At 45.7% G+C, this 19,209-nt stretch overlaps 1 protein-coding gene across 1 annotated transcript in view; it reads left to right on the top strand.

The window, feature by feature from the left end:
- The window catches only part of WNT3A (Wnt family member 3A), an 89,872-nt gene that overhangs the window by 51,229 nt on the left and 19,434 nt on the right, over positions 1 to 19,209 (top strand). The window contains exon 2 of the mRNA XM_068404994.1: positions 606 to 847. Within this exon, the coding sequence (XP_068261095.1) occupies positions 606 to 847 (242 nt within the window). The remainder of the gene's footprint in view (positions 1 to 605; positions 848 to 19,209) is intronic.

Genomic DNA, 19,209 nt, shown 5'->3' with positions numbered 1-19,209 from the left:
CTGCTTGAGTCTTTAGGGCCAGCTCCAGTGCACAGAAGTTATGTGGTGAGGTTCAAATATATAGAGCACGCTGCTGAATTATATGATGGTTGTCAATTTTTGGTGTTCTCCTTCCAAAGACGTGGAGCTCGATGTCTTCTGCTGTTGGTGTTATTACTTTGTATAGCTCTGAAAGTGCTTTTGACTGTCCAATCCCTGGGCTTCCTCAGCTGCCAAAATGTCCTATAAAACCTACCTGCTCTTGTATAGGTATGTTTGGCTTGCAAAGAAAGAAATATGGGTTTCATTCTCTGGTTTCCAGGGAAACTAGTTGTATGAGCTGAGCATCTTTGGGAAGAAGCACATGATGGATTAAGGCTCTAAGAGGATGAAGAAAGGGAAGGGAGATATTAAAGGTAGAGCTGCTTGCCTTGTTGGACCTGCAGAGAACTTCAGGAGAGAGATGATGTTGTTTGGGGGTGGGATGACGGTGGAAAGGACATTTTCTGGAGAAAGGAATGCAGAGGAACTGAAGATACTGATTTTCTGTCCCCGTTCTTGTGAACCAAGTACAAAGGTGAAAGCCAGACTGACAGCATCTTTTTTTTCCTTGTATTTTTTTCCAGGTCCTTGGCAATTGGTCACCAGTATTCCTCCCTGGGGACTCAGCCCATCCTCTGCGGGAGCATCCCAGGACTGGTACCCAAGCAGCTACGCTTCTGTCGGAACTATGTGGAGATCATGCCCAGTGTAGCAGAAGGGGTAAAGATTGGGATCCAGGAATGCCAACACCAATTTCGAGGGAGGAGGTGGAACTGCACAACTGTCAATGACAGCTTAGCCATCTTTGGGCCCGTGCTAGATAAAGGTGAGTGCAGTGCTACGGGTTTGGTAACAGCAACGTCCATTGTGGAACAGCAGCAGAGATCTTGAGAAACCTACTGTGAACTCATTTGCTTCTGATAAAGTGTCATGTAAAATAGGCTGCTGGAGACACGACTTGAGCTTGATAAAGGAGACGTAACACAGGCAGGGAAAATTTTGTTGGCCCAGGACGTCATCCAAGCAGTTCAAACCTGGCCCAGAAGGTCTTTTGCAGAGACAAGAAGATAATTAAACTTTCTCATAGGGATCGCAGATACATGTGTGCATCCCCAATGTAAAGACAGTGGTTACCCTCTCCATTGTACAGCCAATATCCAGTCACAGGTAATCACTATTTCTACCTCAAAGCCCTACTGGGATTGTATAGGTGACCCAGAGAACAGGGAAGTGCTTCATTTGGCAGTGCACAGAGAGTGGGGTCATCTCTGAACCTGCTTGGAGCAGGAGGTTGGACTAGAGACCTCCCAGGGTCCCTTTCAACACGAATTATCCTATGATCCCATGCCCCTTGGAAGGAATACAAAGGATTATTGTGTTTTCTGTGGTCAAGCTGGACGTCTGGCTCCTTTTCTGACCCCATGGCATTTCATGCTGCATTTTCAGCTCTCTTGATGATTGCAGAGGGGAAATGATGGGCTGTTGGAGATGGTTCCTAGGGGCTGGACTTACCAGATAACATCAGTTTTGATACCGTAATGGGATACAATGAAGATCAAAGGCCTGAGGAAAGCATCATCAATTAATGGTTCTGCTTTCATTGGTTACGAACATGGCAAATTAAGACAGGGTGCTAATTTAGACAACTAATTCTGACACAGCACCCACTGATACAAGTGGGAGCTCTTAGAAATATTTTGCCCTAAGTTGTTGAATGCAGAGGGATTTAAGTACTTGGCTAAGACTGAGTACCTGGTCTTTTCTCCTATAAGTTTGCAGGAGCCTGTTTTAGCCCGTAAGAACTGGTTTATCCTTCTTTGCCCTTGTAGTATGTCTTTTAAAGTCCAGCATGCTCGTGCTGGTCTCAGTAAGTCTGGGTCAAGCTCTGCCTTTCCCTTTAGCACAAAGGGGCTCATCCAAGAGGCAGACTCACTTTGCATCCTGCCCGGATGGTAAGTCCAGGTTCCCTGTGCAGAGCTGTGCAGGAATATGGCTGCTTTCTCTTAGGAGAACACCAGCAGAAGAGGCTTGGAAATCCTCTTTCTTTCCTTCTTTCCTTCTTTCCTTCTTTCCTTACTTCTTTCCTTCTTTCTTCCTTTCTTTCTTTCTTTCTTTCTTTCTTTCTTTCTTTCTTTCCTTCCTTCCTTCCTTCCTTCCTTCTTTCCTTCTTTCCTTCTTTCCTTCTTTCTTTCTTTCTTTGGTTTTGCAAAAGAGTAACAACAATTCCAGGTTCCTGACAGTCTGAGAGTTGCAATTACTTTGTCTGAAATAGTGGAGTAGCACCATTTGACCTCGTATGAGGAGAGGAGGGACCATCTGGAATAGTTTCAGGGAATCTCCTGAGTCGGTGTACGTACCTGGTCTACACTCACCTTGGGGTACGTTCTTCCAGTGCTTGCCATCTGGAGATAGGGGGTTTGTTTCTTTTTCCCCTGCTGCATTACTTAGAAGAGACTTGTGTATTTCCTCTTGCATTAATTTTGAAAAAATACGACAGCCAAGAGAGAACAAAGCCTTGGTTTGTATCATGGCAGAGCATCCACCAGCCAGAACAGGCATTTTACATGCACCCAGCAGGAGAATGGGTGATTTCAGCTCATGGAGTTACCTTGTTAGAGCTGGGGAGCTGAGACACCAAATTAATGCTGGTGTCACTATTCAGGTTTAGTGGTGAGAGATCATCCCAAAATAACTACACCTGTAAGATCTGCACTCTGGTGCACTTAAGCCCGTATCAAGGTGTCATACCACAATGTTTTGCATGCAATTAAAGCACCCATTCTGTGTACACCACTCCTGAGTGACTACAGCAGTTGGATTAGGCCAGTACAGCCAAACTGAATGTTTTTCCCACAGGCACAATCCCACTGATTTGCCCAAGAGCATTCACGAGGCACAGGCAATAAGTGAACCAGATAACCCAGTGCCTTTCACTGAATCACAGAATCAACCAGGTTAGAAGAGCCCTCTGGGATCATCAAGTCCAACCATTGCCCTGACACCACCATGGCAACTAGACCATGGCACTAAGTGCCATGTCCAATCTTTTCTTAAAGACCTCCAGAGATGGTGACTCCACCACCTCCCTGGGCAGCCCATTCCAATGTCTAATGACCCTTGCTGAGAAGAAATTCTTCCTAATGTCCAACCTGAACCTCCCCTGGTGAAGCTTGAGGCTATGTTCTCTTGTCCTATCGCTAGTTGCCTGGGAGAAGAGGGCGACTCCCACTTCACTACAACCTCCCTTCAGGTAGTTGTAGACTGCAATAAGGTCCCCTCTGAGCCTCCTCTTCTCCAGGCTAAACAACCCCAGCTCCCTCAGCTGTTCCTCATAAGTCATTTTGCCTCGTCACAAGGCTGGATGTCCTTAAGGACACATGGAGCATCTTTCAGTCCCAGATGCTCTTGGATTAGATGCTCCACATCTCCTGTAGCAGCTATACCCTGTGCATGAGTCAGGAAAGTGATCCTCACCTCCTCGCTGTCCGAAGGAGCCCCAATCCCACAAGCTGCCTAACGTTCTTATCTCACAACGGTGTCGACACGAAGGGGCTGTCCTTGCTTGAGACTGCAGGCTTTTCGTAGCCAGGCTCAGAGAGGGAAAGAAGGCTGGGACGATTTCATAACCGAAGAATGTTGTTCCTTGAGGGAGAATCAAACCACCCTTCAGTTTTGCTTCACCTACAGCAGGAGGGGGGGAGAAAAAAAACAGCTCAGTTGCATTCTTGTGCGGCAGATCCCCCAGGGTAGGAACATATTTGAGCTCCTACCCAGAAAGAGAGAAGGAGAAAAGGAGAGAAAGCAAGCAAGCAAGCAAAACTCTATTTTGCAGCTTGGATATTAAGTCACCCAAGATCTAACTGCAGCTTCTCATTTGAGTCAATAGGGACCTCGTCCTCCCTCAGCACAAACCAGCGTAGTCACTAAAGCAACCCCCCCTTTTGCCTTACACGACCATCTGCAATTCTTTCATTGAAAAGGACCGATTTTAATGCCTTCAGGAAATACTTTCTAGGCCCAAATCTCACTGAGGCCAAACTGTCACAGACGCTGGTCCTGTTAAGATCCATATTCTGGTATCTCGTCTAAAACTGGGCTCTTTTTCCCCACCAGCTTGTTTATGGAATGAAATCCCACGTTTTATCTACAACTATAGTTATGTATACTTTTTTTAACATTTCCATAGCCAGGCCTAATGAATCACATATTAAACAGCAATGGTATTCATGAGCCCAGCTACAAGGGAATGGGGATGTTCAGGGGATCCAGACCTGCTATTTGGAGGCAATACTTGACAGGCTTGCCCCTATATCCCTCTAGCTCTTCGTGTGTCACTCAGGACACATGAAGAGTAGAAATCCCCCACCCCATCCAGCTATTTGATTACTCTGTTTTGCAGGTCCTTGGCTGTGGAATAGCTGTTCCCTATTCAAAGGGAACAGAGTCACCTTCCTCGCTGTGCTGTGCTACCTGCATGGGGAATGATTCAGGCATTAGCAGGAGCTGAAATTGCTACGGGGCTGTTGGAAGAGGGTTTTCCTCCTCCTTTGTGGTGTCGGGAGCATATGAGCTGCTGTGCAGGTCCATGGAGAAACATTCAGATAGGTGCCACTGTTGGGTCTTTCTTGCAAAGCACTAGGAATTAGGGGGCTTGGGTACCCTAAACTATTGGGGATGCAAAGAACAGGATGCTTCTATAGGAAAAGAAGTGAGGCTGATCTCTTTTCCCCTGCCTGAACCTAACTATCTGTCTATTAGTCATATATAAGGGGCTACAGTTCATATAATTTCTAGTCTCGCAGAAGTTCAAGTCTCAACTACTGGACAGCAGAAAGAACGCCTCACTTGAACTTTTCTAACAGAGTAATTTCTAGAGGAAAAAATTTGTTCTCATTTGTTTCTTCACCTGTATTGTGTGAAACAGTGGAGCAGAACATGGCCATAGCCACACAACCTTAAGTGATCACCTCAGCCACAGCTTGTGCCCAGACACTTACCTGAGGGGTTCAGCTGTTTGTAAGGCAATTTCTGTATCTTTCAGTTTTCCAAGGACAAGGGAAGATTTTTGAGTTGCCTTTAAAAATATACAGGATAAAACTTTGGAGGATGTAGTAGAGGGACATGCCATCACTGACAACAGAAAGTGAACTGTGCAACCTAACAGGTGTTTTCCATCTCAGACTTAAGTGTCATATATTGGGAATTGTGTCTTCCACCCTGGTTTTAGCTTTTGTGGACTGAAGATGCTGTTCATGTTTAAGTTGTGGTGCATTTTATAGCCTCTCAACGCCGTGTGATCTCTCTTTGAAACTCCTCTGGGCAGAAATATGAACCAACCTCAAGAGAAGTAATACAACAAAAGCTTATCATGGCCCTGTCTCTTTAAAGGACCTCAGCACATAATTAAGTCAAAATAAAAGTTTCCTCCCTCTCCTCCCCCCATTCAATAAAAGTAAATTACCTCAAACTATTTAAGCCCCTGCTTCGTTTAAATTTTAAAAAGGAGCCCTTGTCTATCTATTTCTTTCACTCACTCCCACCTCCTTCTGCTAAAGACTGTCTGGGGCTTTAAACCTGCCAGCTGGACTGAGAAATGGTTAATAGTTATTGTGGAGGAGCAGCTTTTAATGAACTATTGAAGAATGATACATTGATGGAGTAATGGGAGTTTAAGTCGCTCTGTAATGAAACAGGTTCTCAGCGCAGACCCATTGTGGTGTAAATACGGCACGTCTCTCCCACTGTTTGGTCAGGACTAAATAGCAGAGGCCAGAGGGGGGTCAGCTTATGGGGTCTCCGCTTTAGTTAATCAATCTGATTGGATTAGGGTCACTGCGATGCCTAATAATGTCAAAGGTTACGCCAAACTGGATTAAATGCTTTGTTGGGGAGGGCTCAGATTCTTTCAGCTTTCACCGATGGGGCTTGTTTATTAGAGTTTAACACTCGTGCAACCTTGGGAAGCCACACCGTCCCTTTTTGTGCGTCGGGGCGTTTGCCGGCGTGCGAGGGGGTTTGAACGAGCCGGGGCGGGTGCACGAGCATCCCATTGCTTTGTCAAGTGTCTGCACCCGTCGGATGTGCCCTCTGAGGACATATATCAAATTCCCCACTGGACAAATGAGAGTCTAATGGTGGAGGCTCGGAGGCATAAATTCATTCCGGAAATAATTGTTGGCCATTGCCCCTGCTAGAAAGCAAATGACAAGAGCCACAAAAGCTGTGGAGTGACCCACTGTTCATACCTCTCTGGGTTAACCCCGTTCTTGTCCAGCAAGAAGATGTTCCTTTTGATACAGCTCCTGTCTGTGCAGTTACCAGGATGAGGATGGAATGAAATACAAAGTATTTGAGACCACTTGGTTACTTCATTATTAAACTGGGTAGCTGTCTTGCCTTCCAGCACTTCCAACTCAAATCAAGGTGGGATGGGATGGGATGAGATCCCCTTATCATCTTATCCAGGGACACCATGAAGAATTACTATTACCATCACTCATGATGTTCTTGCAGATGACCCTGTCTTATAGACACGGCAGAGTGTCCTTCAGAAAATGATACCAAATAGTCTCTTTGAAGTCCACTTGGCAATGGAAAGGGTCAACAATAATACTGTGTTATTGGTAGAGATATGAGATCTCTGGATTTCGAATGCCTCCTTCCTTCCTGCAGTAGTGTGCACACTTCATGTTTGTAACCTGTTAGGACTGTCAGATTATCCAAGCAGACTTCTTGCACGATGCAGATTAGAGAATTTCACCTCAAGACTTCTGGAATGAAACCAAAATCTGGATTTGACTATGACATCTGTTCCCAAAGGACATCTTGCCTTGACATATCACCAAGAGACAGACAATCTGTCTACCTCCCCTTTTACAAGTCTCCTAGTTTTAAATGCAACATGGCTTTGGTGTTGACAACAAGCCACTATGTTTTTTCTTTGCTAGATTCAGAATAACTCTTCTAGAACAAAGTATTTTCTTTACCTTTTATAAAAAGTTATTACCTTTTATAAAAAGTTTAAATTGAGGCCTGCAGAAGAGCAGTGGGTCAGCAAAAGTTTGGGTCCATTATGTCAGATAGCGAGACAGGTTAAGGGAGTTCCATTTGATGCTGGGGTCTTCTGGGGCATGATTGATCTGATGTATTCTAGACAGTTAGGATTAAATTATTCACACCCTGAAGTTTCTACATCTCTCCATCAATCACTGAGAGAATCCAGGGAGACCAGCTCTTGATGAGAAGACTCCTGCTTCCAGGGACCACGTGAAGGGCAGAGCAGGCATTTGTCTAGCTCATGAGAGATGTGGGATTCAAGTCACATCCAGTTACATACGGGATGCTGGGCACTGTTACATTTGCAGCTAGGCTTATTTTGGACTAGGCTTATTTTGCAGCTAGGCTTATTTTGGACTGTAGACTTTTTGGGGATAAGCTCTATGTCTTGTCTCTCTCAAGAAAGCCAAAACGTAGCTGTGTTCATGGGTTGACTCTTTTGTCCCTGTTACTGCTGTGGATGAGAAAGCTCATCTTGTGTCTGGTGGAATCCGTGTGATTTTTTTCCCTGGGTTTAGCAAGGACAGAACAAGACTTTTAAATTCAGTTATAATACCTCGGAGACACAAGTCTCCTCCGCATTTTTTTCTTGCTGTGTCGTAACAATATCGCTCCACAGGCTCTCTGATAGGCTTGATCTCATCTACCAAAGTTAGATGTCAAAGTCTGAGCTAGTCACCCCAGGCTCCCTTTGTAGTCAGTGGAGAGCAATCGGCATCTCCAGAGAGCAATTCATCTGACCTATCTTAGACACCTATCTCAGGATAACATGAATCATACCAAGAAGTTTATTTCTCTCCATTGACTATAGAGGGAGCCTAGGGCTACAGGCTCAGACTTCCATGTGTATTTCTTAGAGGCCCAGTTTGGGGACAAATAGTTCCCACCCCCTGTCTTTCTCCTGTTAGAAAGCAGTCCTGACATCCAGCCTCTGTTGGAGAGGCCTTTTTACTAATGCAAGAACATGGCACTGAAAAGGATCTCCTGGACCACTGAATACAGGTAGTCCCTTGCTAATTCAGGCATAATCCCATCTCATAATGCCTTGCATGATTTAGAATGAATATGATTAGCAGACCTCACCATATTTTCCTGATGGCATTCTGGCATCTCAGTTGTCTCTGTGCCAAATGCTTTCCCCACCTTTCCCTGCTCTAGATCAGACTTCTCCACTTCTGCAATAAAGTAAGGCATGAGCAGAAAGCCACAAGATACTGATCCATCCAGGAGGTTAGTTACATGTAGGAGGTACTCTCTACTCTCTCATGAAACTCTTCCCAAGAGGATCTGATTTCCAACCACACCCCGTCTACCTCTCCGCTAATGGCAATTTGGGCAGCTGCCCTGGTATCAACAACGGAGATCTACAAACTCTACCCTGTAACTATGGGGAAGGAAACTGGAAGGATCAGGATTGAAAATGTGACTATGCAAGCTCCACTCAGCCATCAAGATGCATAAATACAGTAGGTCAGAAATTTGACAACGCTGCTGAGAAAAAGACTGGTAGATCCTGGCTCAAGACAGAAGCATCAGTTGTGTTTAGTGTCAGCGTAAATTGAACTTGGAGCTGGGGATTACTGCAGGGGATGAGACAGTCATAAGTGCCAGCATATCGCTGCGCTGCCCTGAGTCCATGTTCCAGGCCACAGGTACAGAACAGTCCATATTCATGGTTACAGCATTTCTGAACTGGCTGTTACCTCGCTAGCTCAGTACAGGCAGCAGCATCAGGGAGGAAATGCAGTTTGGGGAGGTCTAGATGAGCTGCAGCCACATCTCTGGTTGTAGCCCACGTCAGTACTGGGAGTTTAGCAGCTTCTACTGAGCCTTGGCAAGAGCTGCAAGTTGCAATGGCAGCAAACAGAGATGCTGAGGAAACTTGCCAACGTGTTAGTCCTTCAGCCTTTGGGAGTAGGATACCAAGGAGGTGTTAGAGGAGATCCTTCTCACTGCTGGAGCTGCTGGATGGCCAGGTCACTGTCAGAAGGGGTGACTTCAGCCCCCTGTGACTTCAGAGGTGTTCAAGGGCAAGCGCTGGGCAGCCCTCTGGTACCGTAGGATAGCACCCAGAAGGCTCTGGTTAGCACTCACATTGGGCTGCATTTGCCTCTCCATCCCCAACACAACTGGAGGCTGTGCGTGTCCCGGGCTTGGTGGGCTCAAGTGTTTTCTGAGTTTCTTAGTGAGAGGCCCCGACCTCATCACCTCTCCACCTGCAAAGTGATCCTGGGATGAAGAACTGTCTCTTGTGCATCTGTACAGCTCTCTGGAGATGAGACAGCCCATGTAAACAGCTGTAAACAGCCAACACCCAGGCGCAGGCTGCAACCCCGGGAGAGCAGCGATGGTGAAAGGGAAAAGGCAGCGATGCCAGGAGCCGGTCCTGTTTGCTTTCTGTGCTCCCTCTACCTCCCACTGCACCAACCCTCATCTGTCAACTCTGACATGGAGATTTTTTTCTGGCAACTAAAACATTAGACAGGGGATCAGGGAGGGGAGAAGGAACAAGACAGCCTGTGGCTACAAAACCGGTGGCGTCTCTCCCGGCGGCAGGAGGCACTGGAAATTTCTGCCTCGGGCAGCGTGCACAATGCGACAGGCTGGCAGGGAGTTATGGATTTCTTTCCTTCCCCCTTCCCTCCCCTTCCTCCTCTTTCCCTGCTGGGTAACGTTGCATTCCCCAACTGGGCTCAGGCTGGTTGCAACAAGGAGCTCCCTCTGCCGCATCCCAGAGTGCCAAGTCCAGGCGTGGGAGCTAGTCCTAGACAAAAGGGAACAGTAGAGGGAGCTGATTAGCATCCCTTTGTCCCGGGAGAATCCCGGCCCCAAATGGGCCCTCGGCGCACAACGGGCGGCGCAGACACGCACACGCATGGACGGGAGCCAGGGAGGGGAACGGGGATGGCGGAGGCTAGGTCGCCTTCATCCAGGCGCTGGGGGGAAGGGGGACGCGGTGGGTTTCACCCCTAAACACCGCTATGGAATGGTTCCTGAACCGGGGTACACTGTCCTTGGGTCTGCAGGGGTGGTTTTCACCAACTGAGGAGCTAAACATGCATCTGCCCATGATCCTATGTACCAAACAGCCCAAACAAGCAAAGTCTTCTGACAAAGAGGAATCCCAGCCCATGCATGTGGCTTTTCTTCCCTGTGAGATGTGTTACGAGCTGGCAGTGCTGAATAGACACGGGGATTTTGAGGCCAGAAGGGGCTGTGGGATCATCTGGTTGGATTCCTGTATAACAAGCAGAGAATTTCCTCTTATCCCCCCTCAAGCAGACACGACAGGACAGCAAGAGGAAAAACAGGGTGTATAAAGATGCCCTGCATGCTGCTTTCTGCGCTGTGGGCTAGCACGGCAGGGGAACAGGGCTGTCTCCTGCAGAGCAGACAGGGCAGACAGCCGAGGCACTTATCGGCAGGAGATAGGTTAGCACGCGCCCTGCTAGGGTCTGCTGCAGGAGGAGGTGTGCACCTTGATGGATCAGCTCCTCCCATGCCTTGCTCCCTCATCCCCATCTCGCAGGGAGCACACCCTTCTAAGGAAAGACTCATCATCCAAGAGGATCCATAGGATTAACGAAGGGGCAGGGGTCAGCCACAAAGGAGAGGGAACGGTTCAAATGGATTCTTACGACTGTGTTTGGATTTCTGTTGTGCATGTGAACGATGTGCTCATAGGAATGAGTAGGGAACAGTTGACTTAAGACTGAGCAGCGAGGACAAAGCAGGAGTAAGAGGAAAGCAGATTTTGGGGGGCTCTAAAGTCTTGGGAGATACAAAGTCACAAATCAGAGAGCTTCATGGGAGGGAGCACCCTGCTGAAGCAGGTAGGGACTTCCACCGCTCCAGGGTAGGCAGGGGTGCTGCACAGAAGTGGCATTTTTTGGAAAAACAGCACGAGATGTGTGAAGCCGAGGTAGGACTGTGAAGGACTGTGTGAAGTAGACCCCAAGACATTAAGCAGGGAAGTGCGTGGTGTACTGTCTCCTGTTCAGTGTGTCCCATGGGTCACTGAGATGCTTCTGGAGAGCATTCCCTACAGCAGGTCACTGTAAGATGGATTCATAAAAGACAGATATAAGTATGTCACAGTACGGATATGCTCTAGGGAAGGACTTGAAGGAAACTGTTGTGGCGTTGTTTTGGTTTGGGCAGGCTTTTTTTTAGGAAGTAGAAGGCAGCATGGTGAACCTCAAGGAGGCTCTGGAGGCTGTAAGTGACCTTAAAACCTGATGGCAAAGCCAGAGAGCCCACAAGGTCCTGCGAAACACCGAGCTGTCCACATGCCTTGAGGTGAAACTCAAGAGCGGGTACGGGTCATGGGTGGTGGAATGGAGAGTTTCTTTCACTTTTTATTTCATCTTGACTCATTTTACCCTTCCTAGAGAAGAGTTTACAAAGCATACATGTTATTTGGCTGGCTTTTCCAGACCCAGCCTGGACCAGTGACAGTGAGCAAGGCAGAAAAGAGAGGTTCTGGTTCTGGTTCTGGCTGTGATGGAGACAGTGGAGCAGGTCCTCCTTCTCCTGCATCTCTGTTTCACACAGAGTGCACCACAGGAACGACTGGATACTTCAAAGAGAGTGATACCAAAGTAGGTCATGTGTAGGGCCCTGCAGCTCTTGCAACATAATTTAGGTAGTTTTATTGGCCTACTTACGACTGTTGCTCTCAAGTTTGATCGACAGGGCAGTAATGCTTCATGGAACACTTCCTGGTCGGCTGCAGTTTGTTGACTAAGCAGTCACAATTTCCTCTCCATTATTTCCAGGTGCTAAATCACATAAAATGATAGCTAATAATTATGGTTTATCCTTTCCTAATCATGCTGCTTTCCCAGGGAAGCTGTTGCCACAGGGATGTTGTGGGAGTGTGGATGGGTGGGGAGGGCACGGGGAGATATTTCTGTTCACCCGGAGCCATAAAAAAGTTGGAGACCCCTTAGGCTAGGCACGCAGGATCCAGCCTAGGAGATATTATATCTTGTCAGAAATGTATTTATTTATTTTCTGGGCCAGTTCTATCAGAAAAGGCAGCTGCATCAAAATGGATATATTTCACAGGACCCCCTCAATTTCAAGGCAAAAATGAACAGCTTTGGCTTTCTTGTTTTGCTTTGCACATTTCAGATAGTTTCATTTGAGTTCTTGAAAAGAAGTCATTTTACTTCTTTTTACTTTGAACGTGATCTTATGTTAAAATAGAAAGTCATTAAACTATCAAAGCAGCACACTGCTGTACCTTTAGTATTTTACAGCATATTGGAGTGTTTTGATATTATTGAAGCTGAATGATTTTATCTTGTCAAACAAAAAATTCTGACATTAACAAGATAAAACATTTCAACAGCCTAAAATATCTTTTTTTTTTTCAGTCTTATCACATGCAAAAATTTAGACTCTCATATTTTCCATCTGATTTTCAACTCTTAAAAAGAAAACAAAAGAGAATTTCCCATAATATGGAAATGTGACTTTTTGGCCCTCATTACTAGCCTTAGGCATGACATACTCTCCAAACTCCTTCATTCTGACTGGCTGCCTAAATCCAGATTAACTGAGAGAAAAGTATTAGCAGTGCTCTCCTAAGGAGCTCTCTAAATGCATAAAGCAGCCTTACAGCTCTATAAAATAAGTGCTGTAACAGATAGGCCCCAAATCTGTGACTTATTCTCCCCCATTACAAATACTGAGTCCTGTCATGAAGATGCTCCAACAGGAAACTGCATAAATTCTTCTTACAGAAGAAACAAAAATATTTTAGTGCTGTTGGTTTCGGTGGAGAAAGATGTTTCTGTTCATACAGCGTTTTCAGTCTGCTTTCCTAACTGCATTGTGGATATAGATTCCTTGACAGATGAATTTGAAAACATAAATGTCTCTTGAGAGAGGTAGATGGGAGGTCTGTGGAGCACGGTCAGTCTATGTTAGATGTTCAGTCTGTGCCCAGCACAGCAGCACTCTGGTGAGACTTGTAATTGAAGTATCATCTGTGAAATGAAGAATATTCTCTGTATTTAGCTCGCCTGAGCACGGTGTCTTCTCAATCAAAAGTTACTGGGCACATAACTTGCACCTGAACACATCAGAGATGACTTAGTGAGCTTCTGAAGGCAAGACCCTGGCAAATAAAAGGTTTTGTGAAGTTCTGTTTACGGCTTTATTAATTATGATCCTGGTCCAAACACATCCCCATATCATGTCATTGATCCCTGTGGACTAGGAAAGAGTTGGAGAGGATACAAATGTCTTATCACAAAATACTTTATCCTTCCATTGAGCAAGACAACAGAGACTTGCCTTCTTGTGTTGGTTCTCAAGAGGCCAGATGGACATTGAAACTTTTGAACTTCTCAGGCAGAAGAAAAGCACCATCTCGGTTTTCAGTTCCATGTTTCCAATGTTTGTCCCAAGGCTTCAGTAACTATCTCAAATAATAATCAATAGGTAAGAATAATCAAATGTAATAGTTAAAAACTCTCCCCAGAACCTCCTCACTTCAACCAAAGCCAACCACTAACCTTTAGAATATTCCTGTCCCATCAGTCATTAACACTTCTGTTCATTATTCATGTTAAGGCTACTGTGACTTCCATGAAGTCTTTAAATCAACCAGATTTTTGTCAGTGTTTTTTCAAAAAGAACAGAGAAGGATAAGTGAAAAAGATGTTTGTTTTGTGGGTTTGGTTGTTGGGGTTTTTTTAGGGAATCCAAACAAATCTCCACGTTTAACCTGACTTTTCACGTAGATACTTTATAAATGGATGATACTCTGCTCGAACAGCCATACTCACCATTACAACTCTGGCATAAGCCTCGTACACTAGTGCTGGCTACTAAATAATAGTTATTCAAAATCTGCAGAGTTTGAAAGACGCAATTTAAAAATATATGTATCAGCATTATAGCTCAACTGGAAAAGAGGCTGTAATCACTGGTGTTGCAACTCAGTGAGGTCACTGCGTCAAGCACTCTGAATTATTATCTACACATATTTGCCTGTTTTATGGGGTTGACCACTAACAAGGATGACCAAAAGCTGAAAGTATATTAGGCTTTTCTAGCTAGGGCTGAGTATTCTGATATTTGAGAGGCTTGGAGTTTGTTAATCCAGGGCTGCACCTTCTTTCGTGAGGTTTGGGCCTCCTGATGTTTTAGACTTTTGTTTGGTTCCATCAACCCTGTCAGAAGAAGAAGGGTGTTCTTAATTCAGACTGGGCAAATGAACCAGTTAGCCTGGCTTAAAATGACAGAAGAGCTAAGCTTGGTACTGATTGGGATCAGACAGCTTGGGATGAACCTCTGTGTGGGATGGTGGATCTTCGCTCTATGAGCCACATGTGACGTACATCAGAAAGTCCAGGGTAGCAGTGTACAAGGACTACCTCAGAGGATGATGGTAGCTCCTCTGGAACTCGCCTGGACAAGCAAGCCACATCCCAGAGTAATAAAGCCCAGTCATACTGGGCTTCTAGCCCCCACGCAACATAGCCCTACTGCTAACCAACCACATGCTTTAGCCAGGGCAAAGAACCATATGCAAAACATTGGAGAGCCACATGTGATTCAGGAGCTTCTCAGGAGTCCCTCCTGCCCTAACAGCTTGAACTTAAGCTACTCACCTGAACTAATACACAAACTGCCATGCCTTAAAAACTGTTTTAACCTGACTTAGACAACTGAGGTTAACCAGCCTGATTGAAGTATGCATCTTCTTTGTGTAGGGCTTAGCAACTGGGAGCTCTTCATTTCTGTGCAGATCTGTGAGAGTGTGAGAACCTGCAGATCATGGACATTTTGCTTCTTAAGTTAAATGTATTTACTCAACAGGACTTTGAGTTTCAGAGACTGGCACGTTGCACTTAGCATTAAAATAAGGGGAAACACGTGCCCTGAAATTTGAAGAATCCCTGCAGTTCCTCACCAAAATCTCTCCTCTCTAAACGAGACGGTATCTCCACGGTGAAGTGGAAATCCGTTCTCAGCTCTGCTTTGCTCAGCTCTGCTCTGCTCAGTTCTTCTCTCAGTTCCTGAAATCTCTGCAGGCTTCCACTAATCCCCCAAATTAGCACCAAAGTTGATGGTGGTGCCCATAGTGCCTATGCTTATCCAGACTAGAAGAACAAACATGCAGATTAGAAGAAAAGCACGCCAAAATCTTCACTATAGTGAAGAAACATAGCAGAAAACCAGCATATATTCAAGAAAGCTAAGAGGATAGTGGGACCTGGGAGTGATTTATGGACAGGAGATAACCTTCCTAACCAGCATTGGCATTGCTCCACTGAAGGATTGGGCAGTGTATGGATGACCCAACTTCAGCAGCTCCAACTGTCTGCCTTCCACACCAGGAAGTCCAGCAGTGTCCACAATACCTGAGCCCTATTGCTGGTCACTGGTGACGTACCCAGCATGGGAGCCATGGCTGAATTTCTGAAGAGTAATGCCCAGCTCAAGAGCAACAGTGTGGTCTCCAGGAATAATCCAGGAACCAAACCCAATTTCCTATAGCTCACTGACAGCTTTCCACCCGCCCCAGCTCATACCCATTGTCAGCACATGCAAAGGCTCCATATCCCACTGCCAGTTGCTTAATCCATTCCTTCCTGCCCCACTGTCAATACAATAATACCCCATGGAGGAGACCCACCCACCAGGAAATCCCCCTTTAACACCCTGCAAAGGAGCAGCCAGATTTATCTCTAAAGCTGTTCTGGAAAACTAAATGAGGACTCATCTGCTCTAATCCCCTCTTAAGATTTCAAGATGAGGCCTGTGTTCACATATTAGCATATCTAACAGCTCCTACGTGTGCACTGCAAGGCTACTGCTCCATGGTGGTAATTCACGTACCAACACTTACTTCAGGTACCCTACTATCTCCCTCGGAAGACATAAATGACTGAGCCTATGCAACGATCTCATAAAAATGCCTGAAAGGAAGACTTGGGTTAAGTGGGCTTGGAGATTTCCCTGAAGAATGACTCTTGTGACTCATCCACAGCTTTCTGCTAGAGAGTTTGGGGACTGCTCCTTAGATGTGACACACGGCATTTCCATTGGCCTTGTTTTTGGTATGGCAGTGGTGACTTCCTTGGTGTGGGTAGGAAATAGACACTCCAGATTGAGGAATATTCTGAGATTTCTACAGCTCCTTTGGGTTTGCACTGGAATGACAGTGAGGCCTTTCATGACTTCCATAAGCCTTGAAAAGCCTTGAAAAGGTCTCAAAAACCTGTAGGTAGATGTCAGCCACAGAGCAGCTGAAGTTTTGGGGTGAAGGTGTCTGCTTAGGATGTTGGTGACTGACATTTTGGTCATTGCTGTTCTTGAGGCTTTGCTGTTTCATGCTGAAAGTCTTAAGTTTGTTATGGAGAACTGGCAGTGTTAGGGAGCACAAGATTTCGTGGCTTGTGGTGGGCGGCAGGAGGCTGGGAAGGGGTAAGGAGGCCAAGGGCCAACATCAGCACTGACTGCTGTGGCAGCCCGTTCTGAGTCACACAAGCCTTTTGTGTCCTCACTGCTATACCACCCACTGTGCACTGCACACAGCACACCCAGCCTTGTTGTGGGTTGTTGTCCTGGGCAGACTTTTGAACTGAACCACTATTACACAGTTACGTGAAATTGCTGGAGACTGGACTTTCTGACCAAGGTTGTGAACCAGGTCTGGATGACGCTAAACTGAAGACTGGGTGATTTGATCCCAGCCTATTCCCAAGACCCAAACCAAGTTGGTCCCCTTAGGATGAACCAATTCAGAAGTATACTGTGGTTTTATTGGGCCATGGTTTTCTTTTAACTCCTTCATTTTGGTGGTCTCTGCTTATGTGGAAGCAGGAAATACTAATATATCCGCTAAGCTCCTGAATGACGTTGTCCACTAAAGAGACTTGTTGGGCCATGTAATATGCAAGCCCAAGAGTTTTTACTCCTCCCAGCTAAGCTGGGAGAAGCGTCTATTTGGAGGGATGCATTTTCAGGCCCATAACTGTCAGAAACTTTGTTATGCCAGCACAAATCCCAATTCCTCTTTCCATACTCAGTCCTGGAAGCCTTTTGCTGGCAAGTCTGGAACTGCACTGAAGACGTGAGCCATTTGCATGATTAAAGGTTGCAGGACCAAGCTGATTAGAAAGATTCAGCAAGTTCTCCAATCAGAGCATTAACGCAGATCCACTAGGTGCGGATCTGGCTCTGGGTACGGAGTTGGCTTCTCCTCAGAGTAACTTCCACTGGTTTCCACCGAGAGCTGGAAGTTCTCAGCTTCTCTCAGGATTGATCTCTGCACCTGCAGAGCGAATGCCTGTAAATATAGTTGTGGTTTTAGTGGCTTTTTCTTTATAATATCAAAACCTGCTGCTTTGATTAGAGATGGGTGGAAAAAAATCTGACAGTGTTTTCTGGCATTTAGTCCCTAATTGGAATATTCCCTTTGGGTATTTAAAAAAAAATATTAAATTGGCCCAGATATTTTTTTATGAATAACACTTTAATTAAATTTTTACATATTAAATGTACATCAATCGAAATAGTTAGACAAATAGCATGAGCGTTAGTCATGTACAAGCAAAGGGATGAATCAGTCAAGACTGCGTATGTTACAACAGCCTCTCCCTCTGAGGGCACATGTGAGATGCTGAAAGGGGAAATTAACATGAGAGATGGAAGAGAGAGAAGAAGGAGCATAGGAAAAAAGGGCAGGAGAAAGGCGAGGTACCCAGTGGGATTAATAACATAAGGGCTCCCTCGTTTACGCAGGCATAAGTCATAGAGTCAAGGGACCTGAGCTCTATTCCCAGCTCTGCCACTGATCTGCTACATGACTTCACAGCATTACATCATTTTCCTCTCCTCCTTGCACTTCCACCTCCTCCTCCTTTGGTTTGCCCAGGTTAATTTGACAAGTTCTCCTCCACGTCCACTTCAATCACAGCTGGGGGATCATAGGAAGAGCGGTCTAACGGTAAGGGTAGTGAAGCATGACGATAGATTGCCTGGGGAAGGGGTGGGAGCTCCGACCTGGGAGGTTTTTGAGAACAGGTTAGACAAACATCTGTCAGGGATAGTTTAGGCAGAGTGGATCCTGCCTCTGGGCAGAAGGGTGCAAGGTCCAAGTCTGATATCTATGATTTTAAGGTTTTCTGGAGCAGGGACTGAGCCTCCCAGTGCATCTAGATACCAGTTTCATGCAAAATAACAAGGAGTGAGGTGTCTCATTAAACAAAGTAAGATTTTGTAGGAAAAAAATGCTCCTATACCAAGATGCACCCCTAATTACACTGACTTAACTTTTCTGCCTTTTCCATTGAATTAGGTAAAGGTTATTCTGATTTACAACAGGCCAACGGGAGAATCAGGTCCCATGTCATTCTGCTGATGGCCAAAATATACTTTTTACTTTACCCAATTTATTCAGTAACTGATTTTCAAAGACATTTCCTAAGGGTTCTTGGTTGTTCTTCTTTTTTTTTTTCCCCTGTACTTCACATCATCTACTCCCACTCATTACGTAGGGCAGCAGCAGTGTTGCCACCAAGGGAGCTTATATTTAACAGCAAGAGAGGAATCTTTAGCAGCTCCCATCCCAAGAGACTGCAGGATGCGTAGCTTTGATTTTGTTGCTGTAAGATAGGCAGGGATGAAAGCGCTGTGCACTGTCAGTAAACCCTTAAGGTACTGGGTTCCTCCAGCAGTTTGGTGAATGCCTTCCACTCCCACTAAAGTCATCTAAGACAGTGTAGGCAGAACAGGTCATCACCCTTCCTCCCCCCCCCAAAGTTAATATGCTGGATAAGGAGCCACGAGTTGTTCCCACCAACTCTGGAGTGCACACACCCATAGCCATGGGGTATGGATGCTCTTTAATAACCCATAGCAGAACTACAGGAGCATTTAGGATGCAAAATCAGGAAGAACATCGTGTCCAGTCGTCAAACACGAAGGCAGGGCTGACATAAGAGCAAACAGGCATTTGGTGAATTAAAAGCAGCAAGAATGAGACGTATAAGCTGGAATTGCAAGTTTTATTGCAATCAGGTTGGTGAAGCTCTGGAAAAAGTCTCACAATGTGAAAGAAAAGAGGCAAAAATACCGTAACGAAGTATACCCTGAGGAAGGGAATGC

This window comes from Nyctibius grandis, chromosome 7 (genome assembly GCF_013368605.1).
Source record: "Nyctibius grandis isolate bNycGra1 chromosome 7, bNycGra1.pri, whole genome shotgun sequence".
In the NCBI taxonomy this organism is placed as follows: Eukaryota; Metazoa; Chordata; class Aves; order Nyctibiiformes; family Nyctibiidae; genus Nyctibius; species Nyctibius grandis.
Note: the sequence above shows the minus strand (reverse complement) of the source record. Positions and strands in the feature narration are given on the sequence as shown.